Raw genomic sequence first — 18,359 nt, 5'->3', positions numbered from 1 at the left:
AAAATAATAAAGTATGAACGGAAACACGCATAAGAAAATAGAACATAGCATCAGTCTTCTACATTCACCAAATGAACAACAAAATCAGCTAATATAGCATAAACATAAGTAAGACTGAAATTTCTTCTTGAAAACATTTAAATACCTTAGTTGACTAAAGTCCTACTAGGAAGCTATCGTGATGAAATCCTATCCACTGCCACCACAGAAAGTCCATCTCAGAACTTGCCTGTAGATAACCACAGATTAACGGCCGAACATAGATTCAAGAACACCAGTTAATAACAATTAGTATCTCGTAATTAAGAATTTGAAATGCGTGTCTTTTGCCTTAGGTGTGTTGAAGTGTATTAAACATCAGAAGAATTAAAATGTGAAGTGTATTGTTTCTTGGTTTCGTTGTTTTAAAGTACAGATTACACAATGAACTCGCTCTGCCCACCAAATGGATCAAACTTTTAGGATCACACTGAAGGGTATGTTTCTTGGTAGCTAAATTGTTCTTGGGTAACATGAACTATGTGATCGGGTTATGTCTTAAGTATGTTAAATACTTATATCATTCGAAGTTCGACTGTCATGCCTTGGAAGTTGAATGGCATACTTTACTTTCATTTAACAAACTGTATCTGCGTGTAATTTTCTAATTAAGTTGAAATGTATGCATGTTTTACCCCTTAAGTAAGTAGAACCGTAAACTTGCTGTGCCTTGACTAAGTAACATTTTCAGTGGTTATTGTATTTTATTACTGTTACATGTTTTTTGTGTCTTGGGTCTATTTAATGGTGAATTTGAAAACATAATTGCATTTTGAACGAAAGTTACTCATATGTAATATGTTTATGCTCGCAAATAGATAAAATCTAATTTGTAATTAAAAACAAGGAATTAAAAAAGTCGAAGCAAACGATATCAGTATTCGTCATACAAGTCAGTTCGGTGATTAGAATTACTTCGTGTTTGTTGAGAATGTGCAATCGGTAGTAAAACCAAACCAACCGAGATGTTTAATGACGATTTTAATAAAACAAACCTTCAGTTTAGACTTTTTAGGGAAGTTTGATAACACTTGAAAGTTGGTTAATTTCAAACTCGATATACTGAAACTACATTTTTATGAGGGTTCTAAACAAACTGTTTATCAACAAAAAACAACTCTTGTTGGCACGACAAATAAGCACTTATTTTTAGTTAACATGTCTACAGTTAACCGACTATTTGATACTGATGGTTTCCTAAAAAAATGTCCACGTACTGCTTCTCAAGCTGAAATATACAAACATGAAAAAAAAAAAAAGAGAAAATGTAAGCCACAGACCTTAAAGAACAAACTTCAGATTAACGGCCTTAGTTTTATTTTTTATGAGAATATAGGCCATTGTATTCTGCCAAGTGTGAATCCAATTCGACACACTGAACAGAGGCAAAAACGAGTTTCCACCTCTTCCTGAAACTAGGCATAAACTATTTTAATATCACGAGCCATGAAATAAATTGTATTTTACTCTCTAATTGTCAAAACGTATAAACATATAACTGTGGTTTTAATGGATTAATACCTTCTACTAATATGTTGAAACATTACTTCAATAGCCTAACTACACATTTTGTAAACGAAAGGATGAATTTTTACAACCAAGTGAAAACACGTTCTTATCCATTGACAAACGTTTCATTATCTTGACTCATCACACAAATAGCAAGAATATAGTTTCTCACGTTACAGCCGTCATTTAAACAAATAATAATATAATTTAAAGCAATTCGTCCTAAAACAGATACGAACGTTGCACTAATTAGATGCTTTATATAAATAATTGATACAATGTTTTATATAATCTGTGAATATCATTCGGACACATAGATTAAATATTTGACTGAAACATCTCTAAAATATCTGAGGGTACAGATTAATCACTTCATAACATTTTTTTTCTCAACCAGCCTAAATATTACAACTTTAAGACGAAATAATTATTTGTACTTTAAATCACAGCAAACTGAAACATTTACACCAACCAAAACTTTAGAAACGTGCTTGAGCCTCCTTATACATTTTCATGAAATTTTATAAAAGGTTCTAATTGTGTTCTCGAAAATGTTATAAACTTCGGTTGAACGAAACTCTGAAATTTATTATAAGAATGCTTAGATCAGTACAACAGGTGTTCCTTTATCAAAATGTCTCATACGTTTAGCTTTCTAAATAAGTAGATTATAGTATCCAATATAGTGTTTTAAATCGTGGTCAATTTTTTTTGCGAATTATGATTTTATCACCCGGATTTTTTAAATCTAGCTTATTTTTATAGATGAACCTCGTGAAAACGGATAAGAGATGTTAGTGATTTAAGTGTAATACCTACAGGAAATAAGAATTCCTTTTTCATCTTTGTACACCTGGCGAAGCCTCCAGGTGAAACACTGAGCAGGTTTCATTTCGAACAATATGTGGCTGTTCTTTCTTTTCTACGTTTGTGTGTTTTATAAATATTAGTAGTTAGTCAAGAAGTCTGTTAAAAATATTCTACCATTTAATGTCAATTAATTAATGCACAAAATGAGGATGTGATATTTATATTACATAACAGTATTCTATTTGTTTGGAATTAGGCCGTCCACCTCGAGAAATTCACGAGCTGTCCTCAGTTGTTCCCAAACCAGAACATGTTGCTTCAGCAGCTTATATCTTAGAGGAAGCTACACGGATCTTGGCTCACCGGTAAGTCAAAACAAGTAGGCTTTACAAATCTCATTTTCCTTCAGTTGTAGCTTGCATGGATCAGTTATTATTTCTTCACGTACTAACCAGACAAATAACTATGCATTACATTGTGTTGTTTTTCGTCTTTCTTTAGAATCTTGAGTTTTGTAAAAGACAAAAAAGAGAAGTATTTTGTGAATAATGAAATAGATTTCCACGTATTTTAGAATTCGTAAAAATGAACAGTGAATGATGACTTAAGTAGTTTATTGGTTTGTTCTATGTCTGTACGAGTTACCAGAAACTGATGATTTTATTAAACTCCTCCATATAAATTAGTCTTAGAATATAAGTTTAAAGATGTATTTGCTTCTTCACTATCGTTATGTCTCAGAGGTAGCAGTAAAAAAGTAACTTTAGTTAACTTTATTCTTTCATGCATTGGTTTATCTGAGAAGTATTATTACAATTACTCTATTTAGAGCACATTGGCTTCTTTCATACATTGATATGTCTCAGAAGAGGTTACAAAATGTAGTATTATAGTATTATCACGATATTGTTTTGTTTCTCTACACTTATATGTCTTAGAAATGTGGTGTTAGATGTTAAAACATCGATGTAAATTATGTCCACAATAACAAGATATTTAATGATTTAGCCCAATGTCGAGCGTCTGGTAAGAAACAATAAAAAAATAGGATGATGTGACGACAGAGATTGGTGCAATTACCAGGAACAAGTCTGTGTTGAATACTAGCAGAAATTTTACAATTATATACAGTTATAATTAAAGTTTCCACACTGTTTTATACTCTGACATATTTATGTGATTTATCTGACTAGTCACAAGGAGAGTACCTCTTTCTGTGTCTCATTTCTTGTAATATGAATCGATATATTTCCATACACCTGATCGATGCCACCAACACATTGTGCATTCCTTTAATAGACAGTTTACCACATAGCATGGATGATCAAAACATGTTTATTGTAAGAATAAACATGTTATGGCTAAATAAAGTTATGTCCAATGTCATCTCCTTAACTTTATATCTTGTTCCTGTCTTTGTTATTGAAATAATCATCTCGTCCAAAAGGTACGTTTTGAAACACAATCAGCACATTTCACCAGTAGTGTCTGTGAGCAACATGGATAAAAACACACCACAAAGTTCTTCAGCTATATCTAAGGGCTAAAGTCTAAGATATTATTTACTGTCTTTGATACTCCTAATTCTATTGGCGGGGACCTGAAATGGCAGGTTGGTTAGGTACTTGACTCGCAATCTGAGTCGCAGGTTTGAGTCCCTGTACTGCTAAATATGCTCGCCCTTTCAGCTGTGAGGGCATAATAATGTAATGGTCAGTTCTACTATTCGTTGGTAAAATAGTAGCCCGCCCAAGAATTGGCTGTCAGTGGTGATGAATAGCTGGCCTCTCACTAGACCAGCTGGTTTATTACTACTAAATTAGAAACGACAAGCGCAGATAGCCTTTGTGTAGTTTTATGCAAAATTAAATTGGCAAACAAATTATATTGATATTTTCTTCTAGTTAATAGATCAATAACTCCTATTAGTTGACGAATACACTAAATAGACACAAACGTTTCTGAACTTAATTTAACTTGCTAACCACATGTAATTGTAAAGACAAGGACACGTGCGTACCACTCTAATGGTTTACCTCAATTAGATTCATACATAAAACTGAAACTCATTACAACAATGTGTAGAAGGGTTTACAATAAAGAAGGAGAAATAAAACTATTTCCCACTACTGTTTGCTCTCTGCTTTCCTCCCAGTGTCGCTGTGATATGTTTGTGGATTTATACTGCTGGGGATCGGGTTTCGGTAGCCGTGGTGGGTACAAAACAGATAGCCCTTTGTGTAACTTTGCGCTTAACAACAAACGACAACAGCTCTCTTTTTTTGTAAATTACTGTATTTTTAACTGTCTGAGATGAGGCACAGACAAAAAATAAGGTAATATTAGTGACAATTCAATGGAGAGACAAATTAAAGGTTGGTGTCAATGTTTTCACTATAAAGAACACAAAGTGAAATCAATGCCTGCATCACTTCCATATATTCAACCATATGTGCAACTAGTATGAACGTGTAAGTTGATTAGTTATATTATAGAACAGTCTCTGGATCTCATCAGTTCCAAAATAGTATGACAACTTTCATATTGATGAGGTTTAATACCATGACATTTATCGATATTTTGAATCAAAGCCATTGAGATCCATAGCTATGGCATAACATGTAGTTTTGCGCCTACCTCTCATCATTCAGACTAAACTTAAGTGTTGCTTTCATTAAACATACACTGTACTGCTTACTTATTAATCTGATCTTTAGCTTACAGCACCAAGAGAAATGTATTTCTCCTTTTCTTTTTCTAATCCTACATCGCCCTTTCAGCCGTGGGGCGTTATAATGCGCGTTCAATCCCACTATTCGTTGGTAAAAGAGTAGCCCAAGAGTTGGCACTGGATGGTGATGACTAGCTGCCTTCCCTCTAGTCTTACACTGCTAAATTAGGGACGGCTAGCGCAGATAGCCCTTTGTGTAGCTTTGCGTGAAATTAAAACAAAAAAAAATCTTTTAATCCCATAGCTCTTCACTTTGAACGCCACCTGTTGGTAATTTTATCATACGTTTCTTCACTGTTATTTCTTGCCAGATTATACAGTGTCCTTGTTCAAAACACTGTGTTAGTTTATCAGCTTTCTTATTTAGCTTACCTGAGTGATGTTGACCATCAACTAAATTACTTTCAATGCTCTAAATCAGTATGCAGTAATTTCATATCGGGTTTTTAATATTCAACTTTATTTTGTCAGACACTGATTCCAGGAAAATCTATGAGCAGTTCTCTTTGTTCTCTGGTCTGTCGGCAATTAAAACACTTTGATTACTGCACTAATCAGTGATGTCAAGTGTTCTAGGAGCTTTACTGTATCATATAGACTCATCATCATTGCTTGGAAAGTAATTCTCGTCCGCTGTGTATCTTTCTAAAGGATACTGACTACCATTCGCCATCATTAAACATCAACGTTAGTCCTATGCCAAAGTTTAGTGTTACAGCAGTCACACAGGTGTCTAATCAGATTTGGATAGAAAAAAGTTTCTGATGCTAGTTCAATTATTACATATGTTAATGTAACTGCAGCAAACTTATGCATTCTGTTCTTGGGTAACAGCGGTTCTGTACAATGGTTATCTTTTCTCTCAAATATACATATTTAGTCCACTTCTTCTTCTAATGAGATGAATGACACTGAATGGACCTCCTGCAGAACTGCAACATACCAGTTTCTCGGATATACATACAGCTAATTTTGCGGAAAATATATAATACTGGTGATTATTCTGTGTGAACACCTATAAGTATTATTACTATTTTGGCTGACGTAAATGCTGCTCCCAAAGTAAGCTTCACTAATATTTCATTTCTCATATAGAGCTAGTCACTATTAGTAAAACGTGAGTCAGTCCTTGTTGGGCCTACTATAATCAAGCTCTCCACGTGTTTGGATGGAGATAGTTTGAATTAAACATTTAATGAATTAAAATTACTTGATATCAGAAGTGGATTCAAAAATAAAAAGAAAGCCCATGAATATTTTAAAATTGTCTTCAAATTTAAGTTTGGATTTTGCTATACGAGATGCTTGTTTCCCTGGAAAACATTGAAATTTCTTTATTTGAAATATTATTTTCTTTATCTCTATATCATTCAATAACCTGTTATAAAATTATTTTTATGGAAAAAGGAGTCATTGTATAATCCTGTAGTAATAAATCACCCACAACTACATCACAGTGTCAAATGGTTGATAACTTGTTGTGAATTATATCCTCGTGTCTCAGAAAATACTAGGCAACTTAATAAAACGTTTGTTTTTTTTTTCATTTGAAAACAAGGCCAACAGCCTATGGGTTCACCTATCCGCAACATCCAATCATACTCTCTGTTGAACAATTGGAAACTTCAAACATTTGTGGAATGGAAGAGGTATTTATGTTATTTCATACAAAAAATACAGAAAAAGTCACCAGCTTTGACACATTTAGATTTATGTGTGATATAACTGTTGAAAAATAAGTACTAGAAAACCGTCGCCTTCATTCCATAAATTATGGAAAGCAATGAGGGTGTGATTTGAAAATTACACTCTTACGATGGAGTCTTTTGTAATGAAAGCTACACAGCAGAGCTATTGTGACGACATGGACTGTAACAACGTGGTGTTGCTACAAAATCGTTTTAATACAACACACTCAACCATTTGTATTTATTGTCTGTACACCTTGTGTCGTAATTAGGTTGTGTATATATATACAATCTTCATGACTTTTATTGTATTTAAATAGATATAGCCTTTCCCGTGATGCCATTGCCTACGCCTTACCAAAGGTCGACACAACGAAAACAACTGTAAAATACATCTGCCCTACCTTTTTGAAACCAGTCAAGTGCGAGCTGACCCGTTACCGCACATTATCTGGTATGTGTAACAATCTGGAAAACCCCTCCTGGGGCAGCGCACGATCAGCAATGCTGAGATATCTGCCCCCTGTTTACAGTGACGGTATGTGATGGTCCAGCTCTTTTATTCTTACTTCATATTAATAATAGATACGGAAGTTGATAAACGGATAGTTTGATTAAGTCATATTCTGACAATTGCTCTGTTTATGCAGGTATTTTTCACCCAAGAAGTTCTGTTCAAGGATCAAAACTGCCTGCTACACGTGCAATTAGTTTCTGAAACTTAACTTTAACTGTAAAAGTATAAAAATGTTGATGCACAAACCTAGACTAAAAGATTTAAGAGTGAATCTGTAGGAGTAAAGATGAAGTTTTAGAACGTTTTGAGAGAAATCTTTAGGGAATTCTATGATGAAACATAATTGTGAGTCAAGAGTAAAACTGTACTAACATTTAAAATAATTTCACTATGTGTAAACTTAGATATGAAACTTTGTGATAATCAAAGTGACTTAAAGGTAAAATTCAATTGAAGGTAAACTTTTAGGTTGAAGCTGATAAGCTTTAGGATAAGATCAAAGATAAAATTATAGAGAAATTTACAGATATAAATAGATTAAGTTAAATCCTGACCACTAAAGTTGTGTATATACAGGTATTTCCAGTCCAAGACGCTCTGTTGATGGATCAGATCTTCCTTCCTCTCGTGTGGTTAGTTTTTTTATGCACCATGACGTTAGCCAGCATGATCAAGTGTTATGTAACATTCTAGTAGCCTGGGGTCAGATGATTGATCACGATTTGACTTTTGCTTCCCCAACTCTAAGTAAGTCTGTTTTGTTTCTGTTAATTAGTTCTCTCTTAAAGCCTAGCGACAATAAACAATTCTGCTTTCATAATAACTGAAGACTGAAACAAACAGTAAATTGTTTTTGTTTTCATAATAACTGAAGACCGAAACAAACAGTAAATTATTTTTGCTTTCATAACAACTGAAGACTGAAACAAACAGTAAATTGTTTTTGCTTTCATAATAACTGAAGACCGAAACAAACAGTAAAATGTTTTTGCTTTCATAATAACTAAAGACTGAAACAAACAGTAAATTGTTTTTGCTTTCATAACAACTGAAGTCTGAAACAAACAGTAAAATGTTTTTGCTTTCATAACAACTGAAGACTGAAACAAACAGTAAAATGTTTTTGCTTTCATAATAACTAAAGACTGAAACAAACAGTAATTTTTTTTTGTTTTCATAACAACTGAAGACTGAAACAAACAGTAAAGTGTTTTTGCTTTCACAACAATTGAAGACTGAAACAAACAGTAAAGTGTGTTTGCTTTCATAACAACTGAAGACTAAAACAAACAGTAAAATGTTTTTGCTTTCATAACAACTGAAGACTGAAACAAACAGTAAAATGTTTTTGCTTTCATAACAACTGAAGACTGAAACAAACAGTAAATTGTTTTTGCTTTCATAACAACTGAACACTGAAACAAACAGTAAAGTGTTTTTGTTTTCATAACAACTGAAGACTGAAACAAACAGTAAAGTGTTTTTGCTTTCACAACAACTGAAGACTGAAACAAACAGTAAAATGTTTTTGCTTTCATAACAACTGAAGACTGAAACAAACAGTAAAATATTTTTGCTTTAATAACAACTGAAGACTGAAAGAAACAGTAAAATGTTTTTGCTTTCATAACAACTGAAGACTGAAAGAAACAGTAAAATGTGTTTGCTTTCATAACAACTGAAGACTGAAACAAACAGTAAAATGTTTTTGCTTTCATAACAACTGAAGACTGAAACAAACAGTAAAATGATTTTGTTTTCATAACAACTGAAGACTGAAACAAACAGTAAAGTGTTTTGCTTTCATAACAACTGAAGACTGAAACAAACAGTAAAATGTTTTGCTTTCATAACAACTGAAGACGGAAACAAACAGTAAAATATTTTTGCTTTCATAACAACTGAAGACTGAAACAAACAGTAAAATGTTTTTGCTTTCATAACAACTGAAGACTGAAACAAACAGTAAATTGTTTTTGCTTTCATAACAACTGAACACTGAAACAAACAGTAAAGTGTTTTTGTTTTCATAACAACTGAAGACTGAAACAAACAGTAAAGTGTTTTTGCTTTCACAACAACTGAAGACTGAAACAAACAGTAAAATGTTTTTGCTTTCATAACAACTGAAGACTGAAACAAACAGTAAAATATTTTTGCTTTAATAACAACTGAAGACTGAAAGAAACAGTAAAATGTTTTTGCTTTCATAACAACTGAAGACTGAAAGAAACAGTAAAATGTGTTTGCTTTCATAACAACTGAAGACTGAAACAAACAGTAAAATGTTTTTGCTTTCATAACAACTGAAGACTGAAACAAACAGTAAAATGATTTTGTTTTCATAACAACTGAAGACTGAAACAAACAGTAAAGTGTTTTTGCTTTCATAACAACTGAAGACTGAAACAAACAGTAAAATGTTTTTGCTTTCATAACAACTGAAGACGGAAACAAACAGTAAAATATTTTTGCTTTCATAACAACTGAAGACTGAAACAAACAGTAAAATGTTTTTGCTTTCATTACAACTGAAGACTGAAACAAACAGTAAAATGTGTTTGCTTTCATAACAACTGAAGACTAAAACAAACAGTAAAGTGTGTTTGCTTTCATAACAACTGAAGACTGAAACAAACAGTAAAATGTTTTTGCTTTCATAACAACTGAAGACTGAAACAAACAGTAAAATGATTTTGTTTTCATAACAACTGAAGACTGAAACAAACAGTAAAGTGTTTTTGCTTTCATAACAACTGAAGACTGAAACAAACAGTAAAATGTTTTTGCTTTCATAACAACTGAAGACGGAAACAAACAGTAAAATATTTTTGCTTTCATAACAACTGAAGACTGAAACAAACAGTAAAATGTTTTTGCTTTCATAACAACTGAAGACTGAAACAAACAGTAAATTGTTTTTGCTTTCATAACAACTGAACACTGAAACAAACAGTAAAGTGTTTTTGTTTTCATAACAACTGAAGACTGAAACAAACAGTAAAGTGTTTTTGCTTTCACAACAACTGAAGACTGAAACAAACAGTAAAATGTTTTTGCTTTCATAACAACTGAAGACTGAAACAAACAGTAAAATATTTTTGCTTTAATAACAACTGAAGACTGAAAGAAACAGTAAAATGTTTTTGCTTTCATAACAACTGAAGACTGAAAGAAACAGTAAAATGTGTTTGCTTTCATAACAACTGAAGACTGAAACAAACAGTAAAATGTTTTTGCTTTCATAACAACTGAAGACTGAAACAAACAGTAAAATGATTTTGTTTTCATAACAACTGAAGACTGAAACAAACAGTAAAGTGTTTTTGCTTTCATAACAACTGAAGACTGAAACAAACAGTAAAATGTTTTTGCTTTCATAACAACTGAAGACGGAAACAAACAGTAAAATATTTTTGCTTTCATAACAACTGAAGACTGAAACAAACAGTAAAATGTTTTTGCTTTCATTACAACTGAAGACTGAAACAAACAGTAAAATGTGTTTGCTTTCATAACAACTGAAGACTAAAACAAACAGTAAAATGTTTTTGCTTTCATAACAACTGAAGACTGAAACAAACAGTAAAATGTTTTTCCTATTTCATAAAATCTGATGTAAATAAACCGTTATTTATTGTTGTTGCGAAGGTCCTCAAAGATCCAACATACTTATAAGCACAAGTAGTGAATCTTCCAGATAATAAAGTCGATAGGCAACGATGGGTTACGAAAATTATTCGAAACGTCGTCGTCCACCAAATCTTTCGTTTAAAAGATTTAGGGCTTCCATAGCTGTCGGATACCATAAATAACTTTTTCTGATTTTGATATCTCATTGTAACTCATTAGCCAAGAACCAACTTGTTTAACGCTATATATAAAATGAATAAATGTTCTATACCAAAGTATGGGTTGCTATTGATACTCTCTTCCGTATTACAATTCTAAGGAGACAGGTTGACAAACAGATGTGCTTTTCTGGTTCGATTTGCCTTTTAAATCGAGTATCTTTAATAATTTAGGGCATGTTCTACAAGAAACGTTATTCTATTGTATCTTTATATATTTACTGCACAGTGAATTTAGAAATATAACACAATGAACACAAGGTATTACAGCTTCTCCCACACTTTCGCCTGTAATGTATGTGTTAACAAAGCATAAGAACAATAAGTGATCCCGTAATTTATTCACATTCAACTAGTACCGTTTATTGAATGCATAGACTTACTTTAAGTTTGATATTTTGTTATTGTTTTGCTTTCTATTTTTTGAATCGGAAAATATGTAACTGTGAGAGTGACGTAATCTCATTTTGAAGGATTTAGTCCGTTTGTTGTGATAATAAACTTATAATTTGTAAAGTTATTTTTTTAAACATACACAAGATATCAATTATTTGAAAAATATGTCTAGATGCAATACAGATACAAGCTTTATACAATTCTTTATATTTACGAATTCATTTTTCTCACAGAATTATAAAATGATTTAAAAATAACATGAGAGCTACTTACCCGTATGCAAATTGTATTAAACATAACGTTTCACATGATATCAACAAATAATATAATAAGAAGACAAAACCTACAAGAACATAACACATAATTCTGTACGGTCAGATGATTCATGCCTAAAATCAAGAATATTGTACTTTTAACAACAAAGTATCACTAATTCATAGTGCAGTAGAAATAGGAATAAGTTAACATAATAATTACCTAAAATCTTATGCTTCTATTTATATTTAAAAATAACACTTAAATACACCATAACACAGTACCATATGGTATTCACTTGAAGTAAAGTATAGGAAATAACACTTATATACAGCATAGCAAAGTAACAGCGTCACAGTGGCACAGCGGTATGTATACGGACTTACTATACTAAAAATCAGTTTTGATACCAATGGTTAGCAGAGCACAAATAGTCCATTATGTAGCTTTGTGTCTAATTTCAAATAAACAAACAAAGTAACATGTGGTATCCACTTGAAATATACGAAATAACGTTTAAATACAATACAGTGTAGTAACACATGACATCTAAAGAATAACGTTTAAATACAGCGCAACGTAGTAACACATGACATCTAAAGAATAATGTTTAAATACAACACAATGTAGTAACACATGACATCTAAAGAATAACGTTTAAATACAACACAATGTAGTAACACATGACATCTAAAGAATAATGTTTAAATACAACACAATGTAGTAACACATGACATCTAAAGAATAATGTTTAAATACAACACAATGTAGTAACACATGACATCTAAAGAATAACGTTTAAATACAACACAATGTAGTAACACATGACATCTAAAGAATAATGTTTAAATACAACACAATGTAGTAACACATGACATCTAAAGAATAACGATTAAATACGACATACCTTCTTCTTTCGAGTATAATCCAATCTAGACTTTCGTTGGCCACTCTGGTATTTTGTATTAATCTAGAATTTTTACACTCGGGTAGCTAGTTCTGACAACAACCCTAAAGGGCAAGGGATTCAAACCTTTGACCCGCAACTTGAAAATCGAGCGCCATAGCCACCAGGCCATGTTAGGACCAGCTTATGGTGTCTACTTACAGGACTGTGCTTAAGTAGCCGCTAGCCTAACCAACAAAGCTTTTGTTTTGTTTGTTTGTTTTTTGGAATTTCGCACAAAGCTATTCGAGGGCTATATGTGCTAGCTGTTCCTAATTTAGCAGTGTAAGACTAGAGGGAAGGCAGCTAGTCATCACCACCCACCGCCAACTCTTGGGCTACTATTTTACCAACGAAAAAGTGGGATTGACCGTCACATTATAACGCCCCCACGGCTGAAAGGGCGAGCATGTTTGGCGCGACTCGGAGGCGAATCCGCGACCCTCATGCCTTAAAGCGCTCGGCCATGCGAGGCCTACCAACAAAGCAACCACGAGATCATTCGCACTATAATCTTTGATAATTTATACCTATTAACACGAAACTTCGCAGACTGTCAGAAACATTACATCGCTTTAGTACATAAAAATATGACTTTTTAATTAAGTGTTTTAACTAAAAGTTGTTCGTGACTTTGCTCGTGTATTTTTGCACTTGAAATGTTGACAATCCGATGCAAAGTAATTTTGATTTTATGATTAAAAAACTACTTTTCCTCTTGCAAAAGCCTTTGAATTTCCTTTGCGTTATCTCTGTAACCTGTTAAATATATATCAAACGTTTTATTTTATGTGTTCCAGCTAGGAAACAACACTTAAATACAGCATGGCAAAGTAACATACAATGTTCTGTTAAATCCTAGGAAATAACATTCAAACACAGCATAACGAAGAAATACATGACTTCAACTTGACATCTAGAAAATAACACTCAACTACATAAAAACATAGTAGTATATGATATCCACTTAATAGCTAGGAACCAGTGTTTAGATAAAACACGACAAAGAAACATAGACATCCCTAACATCTAGAAAATAACACTTGAATAAAGCACAACGAAGTAACGTATAATATCCACTTAAAATATAGGAAATAACTTAATTATAGCATAATGAAGTAACAAGTCATATTCATTTAACATCAAGTAACAGTAAATCCTATACAATGAAGTATCAAAATCTCATCTAACATCGGGACATAAATTCTACACAAAGAAGTAGCGGATGATTTAACATGAGAGAACTAACTCTAAATCCCTTCTTCGTAAGAAATTAGCAGACTGTAGATTTAACATAAGATAAGTAAAGAGTGTGTGTGTTTTTCGTATAGTAAAGCCACAAAGGGCTATCTGCTCAGCCCACCGAGGGGAATCGAACCGTGATTTTAGCGTTGTAAAATGACCATCACATTATAACGCCCCCACGGCTGGAAGGATGAGCATGTTTAGTGCGACCGGGATTCGAACCTGCGACCCTCAGATTACGAGTCGAACGCCGTAACCACCTGGCCATGCCGTGCCTATATTGAACAGGGAAATATGAAACAGGTTTTCAGACGGATTTAAGCAAAAGAACGATCAGAGGTTAGAGAATCACGTTATCATGAAGAAAATATGTCACAAAAATGACACGAGAAAGGTTTGTTATTACATCACATTAAAGCACTAATTAGAATTTGCTTCTGGTAGTCTATGCAAGTTTTTTCCAAGAGTCGTTAAAGACAAACTTGAAGATGAAAACATTTGTCTATCAGTTAGAAGTGTTTGTCTCAGAGAAGAGAGAATTACTACAAGAATAGAGATAAGGTTAGAAACAGTATTGGTGAATATACAAAACAAGCAGTAGTCATTAATCTATCCAAAGAAAAAGCTGCCGCTCTGACTGGATGGAAGAAATTCTACATCAAAGATCTTAAATCCAGGAAATGTAAAGAAATGGTTCTATGAAAAGCTACGAGAAAGGTATACCTAAATCCAAGTAACTCTCGAGACTTATTACTGGAAAAAAAAACATAAGACAAGTGTAAGAAATTTAGGAATTGGAGCATCAGAAACAAATAAACAAGATATGAATGAGTTTGATAACATTACAACACTTGGTGCAGCCTCAAAGTCGGTGTAGCGATCGTACTGTAGCCCCTTCCTACTCCTGTTTTAACTTGGATTTGATCCAATTATAGATTTAAATCGAGTTTCATCAGTAGCTAATTTTTTCTAAGTACCCAAGAAATATAAAAAAATTAAAAATCAGTAGTTTTGATGCTATTCTTTGGCCCACCCGTTACCAGCCACATAGATATAATGCCTCACATAAGCGATGTGTGACTATTGAGCTTCCCATCTCGCGTTCCACTCAAATATCCTCCTTATGATGCTATGCACTTTGTTAGGGTTAATTAGATTACATAAACGTATCTGTACTTATTTGCTGAAATAAGTGTTTTTTCGTTTTTTTGAATTTCGCGCAAAGCTATTTCAGGAGTATCTGCGCTAGCCGTATCTAATATAGCAGTGTAAAAATAGAGGGAAGGCAGCTAGTCATCACCACCCACTGTCAACTCTTGGGCTACTCTTTTAAGAACTAATAATGGGATTATAACGCCTCCACGGCTAAAAGGATGAGAATGTTTGGTGCGACGGAGATTCGAACCCACGACCATCAAATTACGAGTCAAACGTCTTAACCCACCTGGCCATGCCAGGCCACGAAGATAAAACATACTTTTACATCTGCAGATTCTGATGAATAAGAAAACAGTGTAACTTATGTAACTACGTCGCTGCTCACCTAGTGGCACTAACCAACATGTATGTAACAAACCAGCGTTGTTTTTCTCTATAGATCACAGACGTTTAGACATTGAATGCTGCAAGTTTCCACCTCCACACCAACATCCCAACTGTATGCCCATCGCTATCCCACCGAATGATCCTTTCTACAAGTTCTACAACAGAAAATGTATGGACTTTGCTCGTACTCTTCCTGGATTAAAACCTGGATGTACCCTTGGTAAGTCATATACATATAACTACATAGCACAACACTTAAGATATCAAACCTTGGATAAAATAAAATCTAGTAATTATTAATTATACATCGAGTTAAAATCAGTCATTCCTAACAAAGTAAATGAGACATGATTTTTTTTCATGTGAAAGCTCGAAGATCCTTATTTTAAGTAGTAGAAATTAAAAACTGATATTTGGGATTACGCCCGAAAAATACCTTTAACAATAGCAATGCTAAAATTATAATTAAATGTAATTTATTATTCACAGCTTCATTGTAAAACTTACTTGAATGGTAAGTCTTAACAGGATTCTTGTTAACTTTTATTTATTTGATGTTCTCTCGTGTAAATTCAATCAGAGTACTGAATCATATATAAAGTCACAAACCTTTGTAACAGTAAATAAAACTAAAATCATCCGTATTTTTAAGTTGTTTTAATATTGCTTTAATTACTGAATTTGTTTAAACATGTTATTTATTTGTCTTTTCGACATATTTGCAGTAAAGTGTTTAACTGTGAACCAAACAACGAAAAGTCTGCAGTTTATTGGACCAAAACCAAATGACTGAGGACAATTTTTAAAACTTTATATTAAAACTATAAAAACGTATGTAAATGATACAGTATTATGTCATTCTCGTCTGTGTTTCTGTCCAGGTCCGAGGTTACAGATTAACCAAATATCTGCTTACATTGATGGAAACTTCATCTATGGGAGCCAGCGGGAAGACGCAGAGAGAATACGAGAGTTTCGCAAAGGTAGGCCTAAGATTTAAACAGAGGTATTGTAAACTTCTACATAAAGGACACTTTAGTGGATGTATCTTCATATTCTATCTTCCAAAAATAATCGAAGACGTTGAATACCCCCCGCTAGTACAGCGGTAAGTCTACGGATTTACAATGCCAAAATCAGGGGTTCGATTCCCCTCAGTGGGCTCAGCAGATAGCCCAATGTGGCTTTGCTACAAGACAAACACACAAGCTTAATATACTAGTTCCTCCATCTGGGGAGAAAATACTAAAATAGTGCATCCCACTAATACGGCAGTAAGTTTATGGATTTACAACGCTAAAATCAGGGTTTCTATTCCCTTCGGTTGGCTCAGCAGATAGCCCAATGAGGCTTTGCTATTGAAAAAACACTCAAGCTTAATATACTAGTTGCTCCACCTGGAGAAAAAGCACTAAAATAATGCCCCCCGCTGGTACGGCGGTAAGTCTATGGATTTACAACGCTAAAATTAGGGGTTTGATCCCCTCGATAGGCTCAGCAGATAACCCAGTGTGGCTTTACTATAGTAAAAACACATGCGTTTAATTGTAAAATTTTGACTAAATATTTTTTGTTAACGCAGGGTATGGCACATAACATAATTATGACAATTTTTTACTATTTTACAGACCCACAAATGAAACAAGGCTAGTGATTTTGGAATTACTTACACTAAGAGCATAACAGTTTTGGCAAGTTATTTATGCTACGTCATCATCAATGTGTTTTCCATCACAGAAATACGAAACTGGTGCTTAACGGAAGAGAGCTTGAAAATTCAGTAACAGCTTCAAACCTTTGATGCAAAAATAACCAACTGATAGAAAGAAGTTCACGTAACTAAGCCACATGGAATGCCTCTAAAAGTTTCAAACACAAAATCTTATTTATGTGATTGAAAAAACATTTTAAGAAACAAAAAAAAACAACTTTACAGAACACGTGTTGAATCTGAAGCGCGCACACACGTGAATATATTTGTTTTAGTTCCAAAAATATATTAGCATTTATTCTTTAACCACTTGACGTAAAAATATATTTCGACTTAATGTCAGTAATAATTTTAGATGGCAAATATCGCCAAAACAGAAATTCTTGCGAAAAAATTAAAGATTTAAAGGTAAAAAGCTGACGGAAATAATAATAATAAAAATAATAGTTTCCTCATGTATTGCCAATCTTAGAACCACTCACCTTTTTAACATTTTCTATCACTTTTCTTTAAAAAGTTCGATTTTATTAAAAAGACTGATATTTTCAATGTTTTTTCAGTCTAACTACTTTTACGCTCTGCTTGAACAATAGAGTTGTGTTTGTTTTTGAATTTCGCGCAAAGCTACACGAGGGCTATCTACACTAGCATTCCCTAATTTAGCAATGTGAGACAAGAGAGAAGGCAGCTAGTCATTACCACCCACTGCTAACTCTTGGGTTACTCTTTTACCAACGCATACTGGGATTGACCGTCACATATAACGTCCCCACGACTGAAAAGGCTCATGTTTGGTGTGAGGTGGATTCGAACTCACTATCTTCCGTTCACGAGTCGAGTGCCTTAGCCACCTGACCATGCCAGGCCGGTATAATATATTTCTCTAAATTAATCCAAATGTGGCTTTTTTAATACCTTATCTTTAATCCTTGAAGATATTTCGATGATCAACTGAGTTAATAACAAGGGTGCTCACTTACAGGTTTCCTGAAAACGGCTCCTCTCTACCGTGAACTAGGCCTAAAAGATCTTCTGCCCATGAAAATAATAGATCCAGATGTTGGGTGCACTGCTAGACCAAGGAACGCTTATTGCTTTGATGCTGGCAAGTTTTTA

General features: G+C 33.4%; 1 protein-coding gene across 2 annotated transcripts in view; it reads left to right on the top strand.

Moving 5' to 3' along the window:
* Positions 1-18,359, top strand: part of LOC143234089 (salivary peroxidase/catechol oxidase-like) — a 63,642-nt gene that overhangs the window by 33,639 nt on the left and 11,644 nt on the right. For both annotated transcript variants that reach the window (XM_076471145.1, XM_076471144.1), the window contains 6 exons: positions 2,615-2,723; positions 7,098-7,315; positions 7,871-8,041; positions 15,585-15,752; positions 16,414-16,515; positions 18,226-18,348. In XM_076471145.1, the coding sequence (XP_076327260.1) occupies positions 2,615-2,723; positions 7,098-7,315; positions 7,871-8,041; positions 15,585-15,752; positions 16,414-16,515; positions 18,226-18,348 (891 nt within the window). The remainder of the gene's footprint in view (positions 1-2,614; positions 2,724-7,097; positions 7,316-7,870; positions 8,042-15,584; positions 15,753-16,413; positions 16,516-18,225; positions 18,349-18,359) is intronic.

The sequence above is a fragment of the Tachypleus tridentatus genome, chromosome 12 (assembly GCF_004210375.1).
Source record: "Tachypleus tridentatus isolate NWPU-2018 chromosome 12, ASM421037v1, whole genome shotgun sequence".
Taxonomy (NCBI): Eukaryota; Metazoa; Arthropoda; class Merostomata; order Xiphosura; family Limulidae; genus Tachypleus; species Tachypleus tridentatus.
Note: the sequence above shows the minus strand (reverse complement) of the source record. Positions and strands in the feature narration are given on the sequence as shown.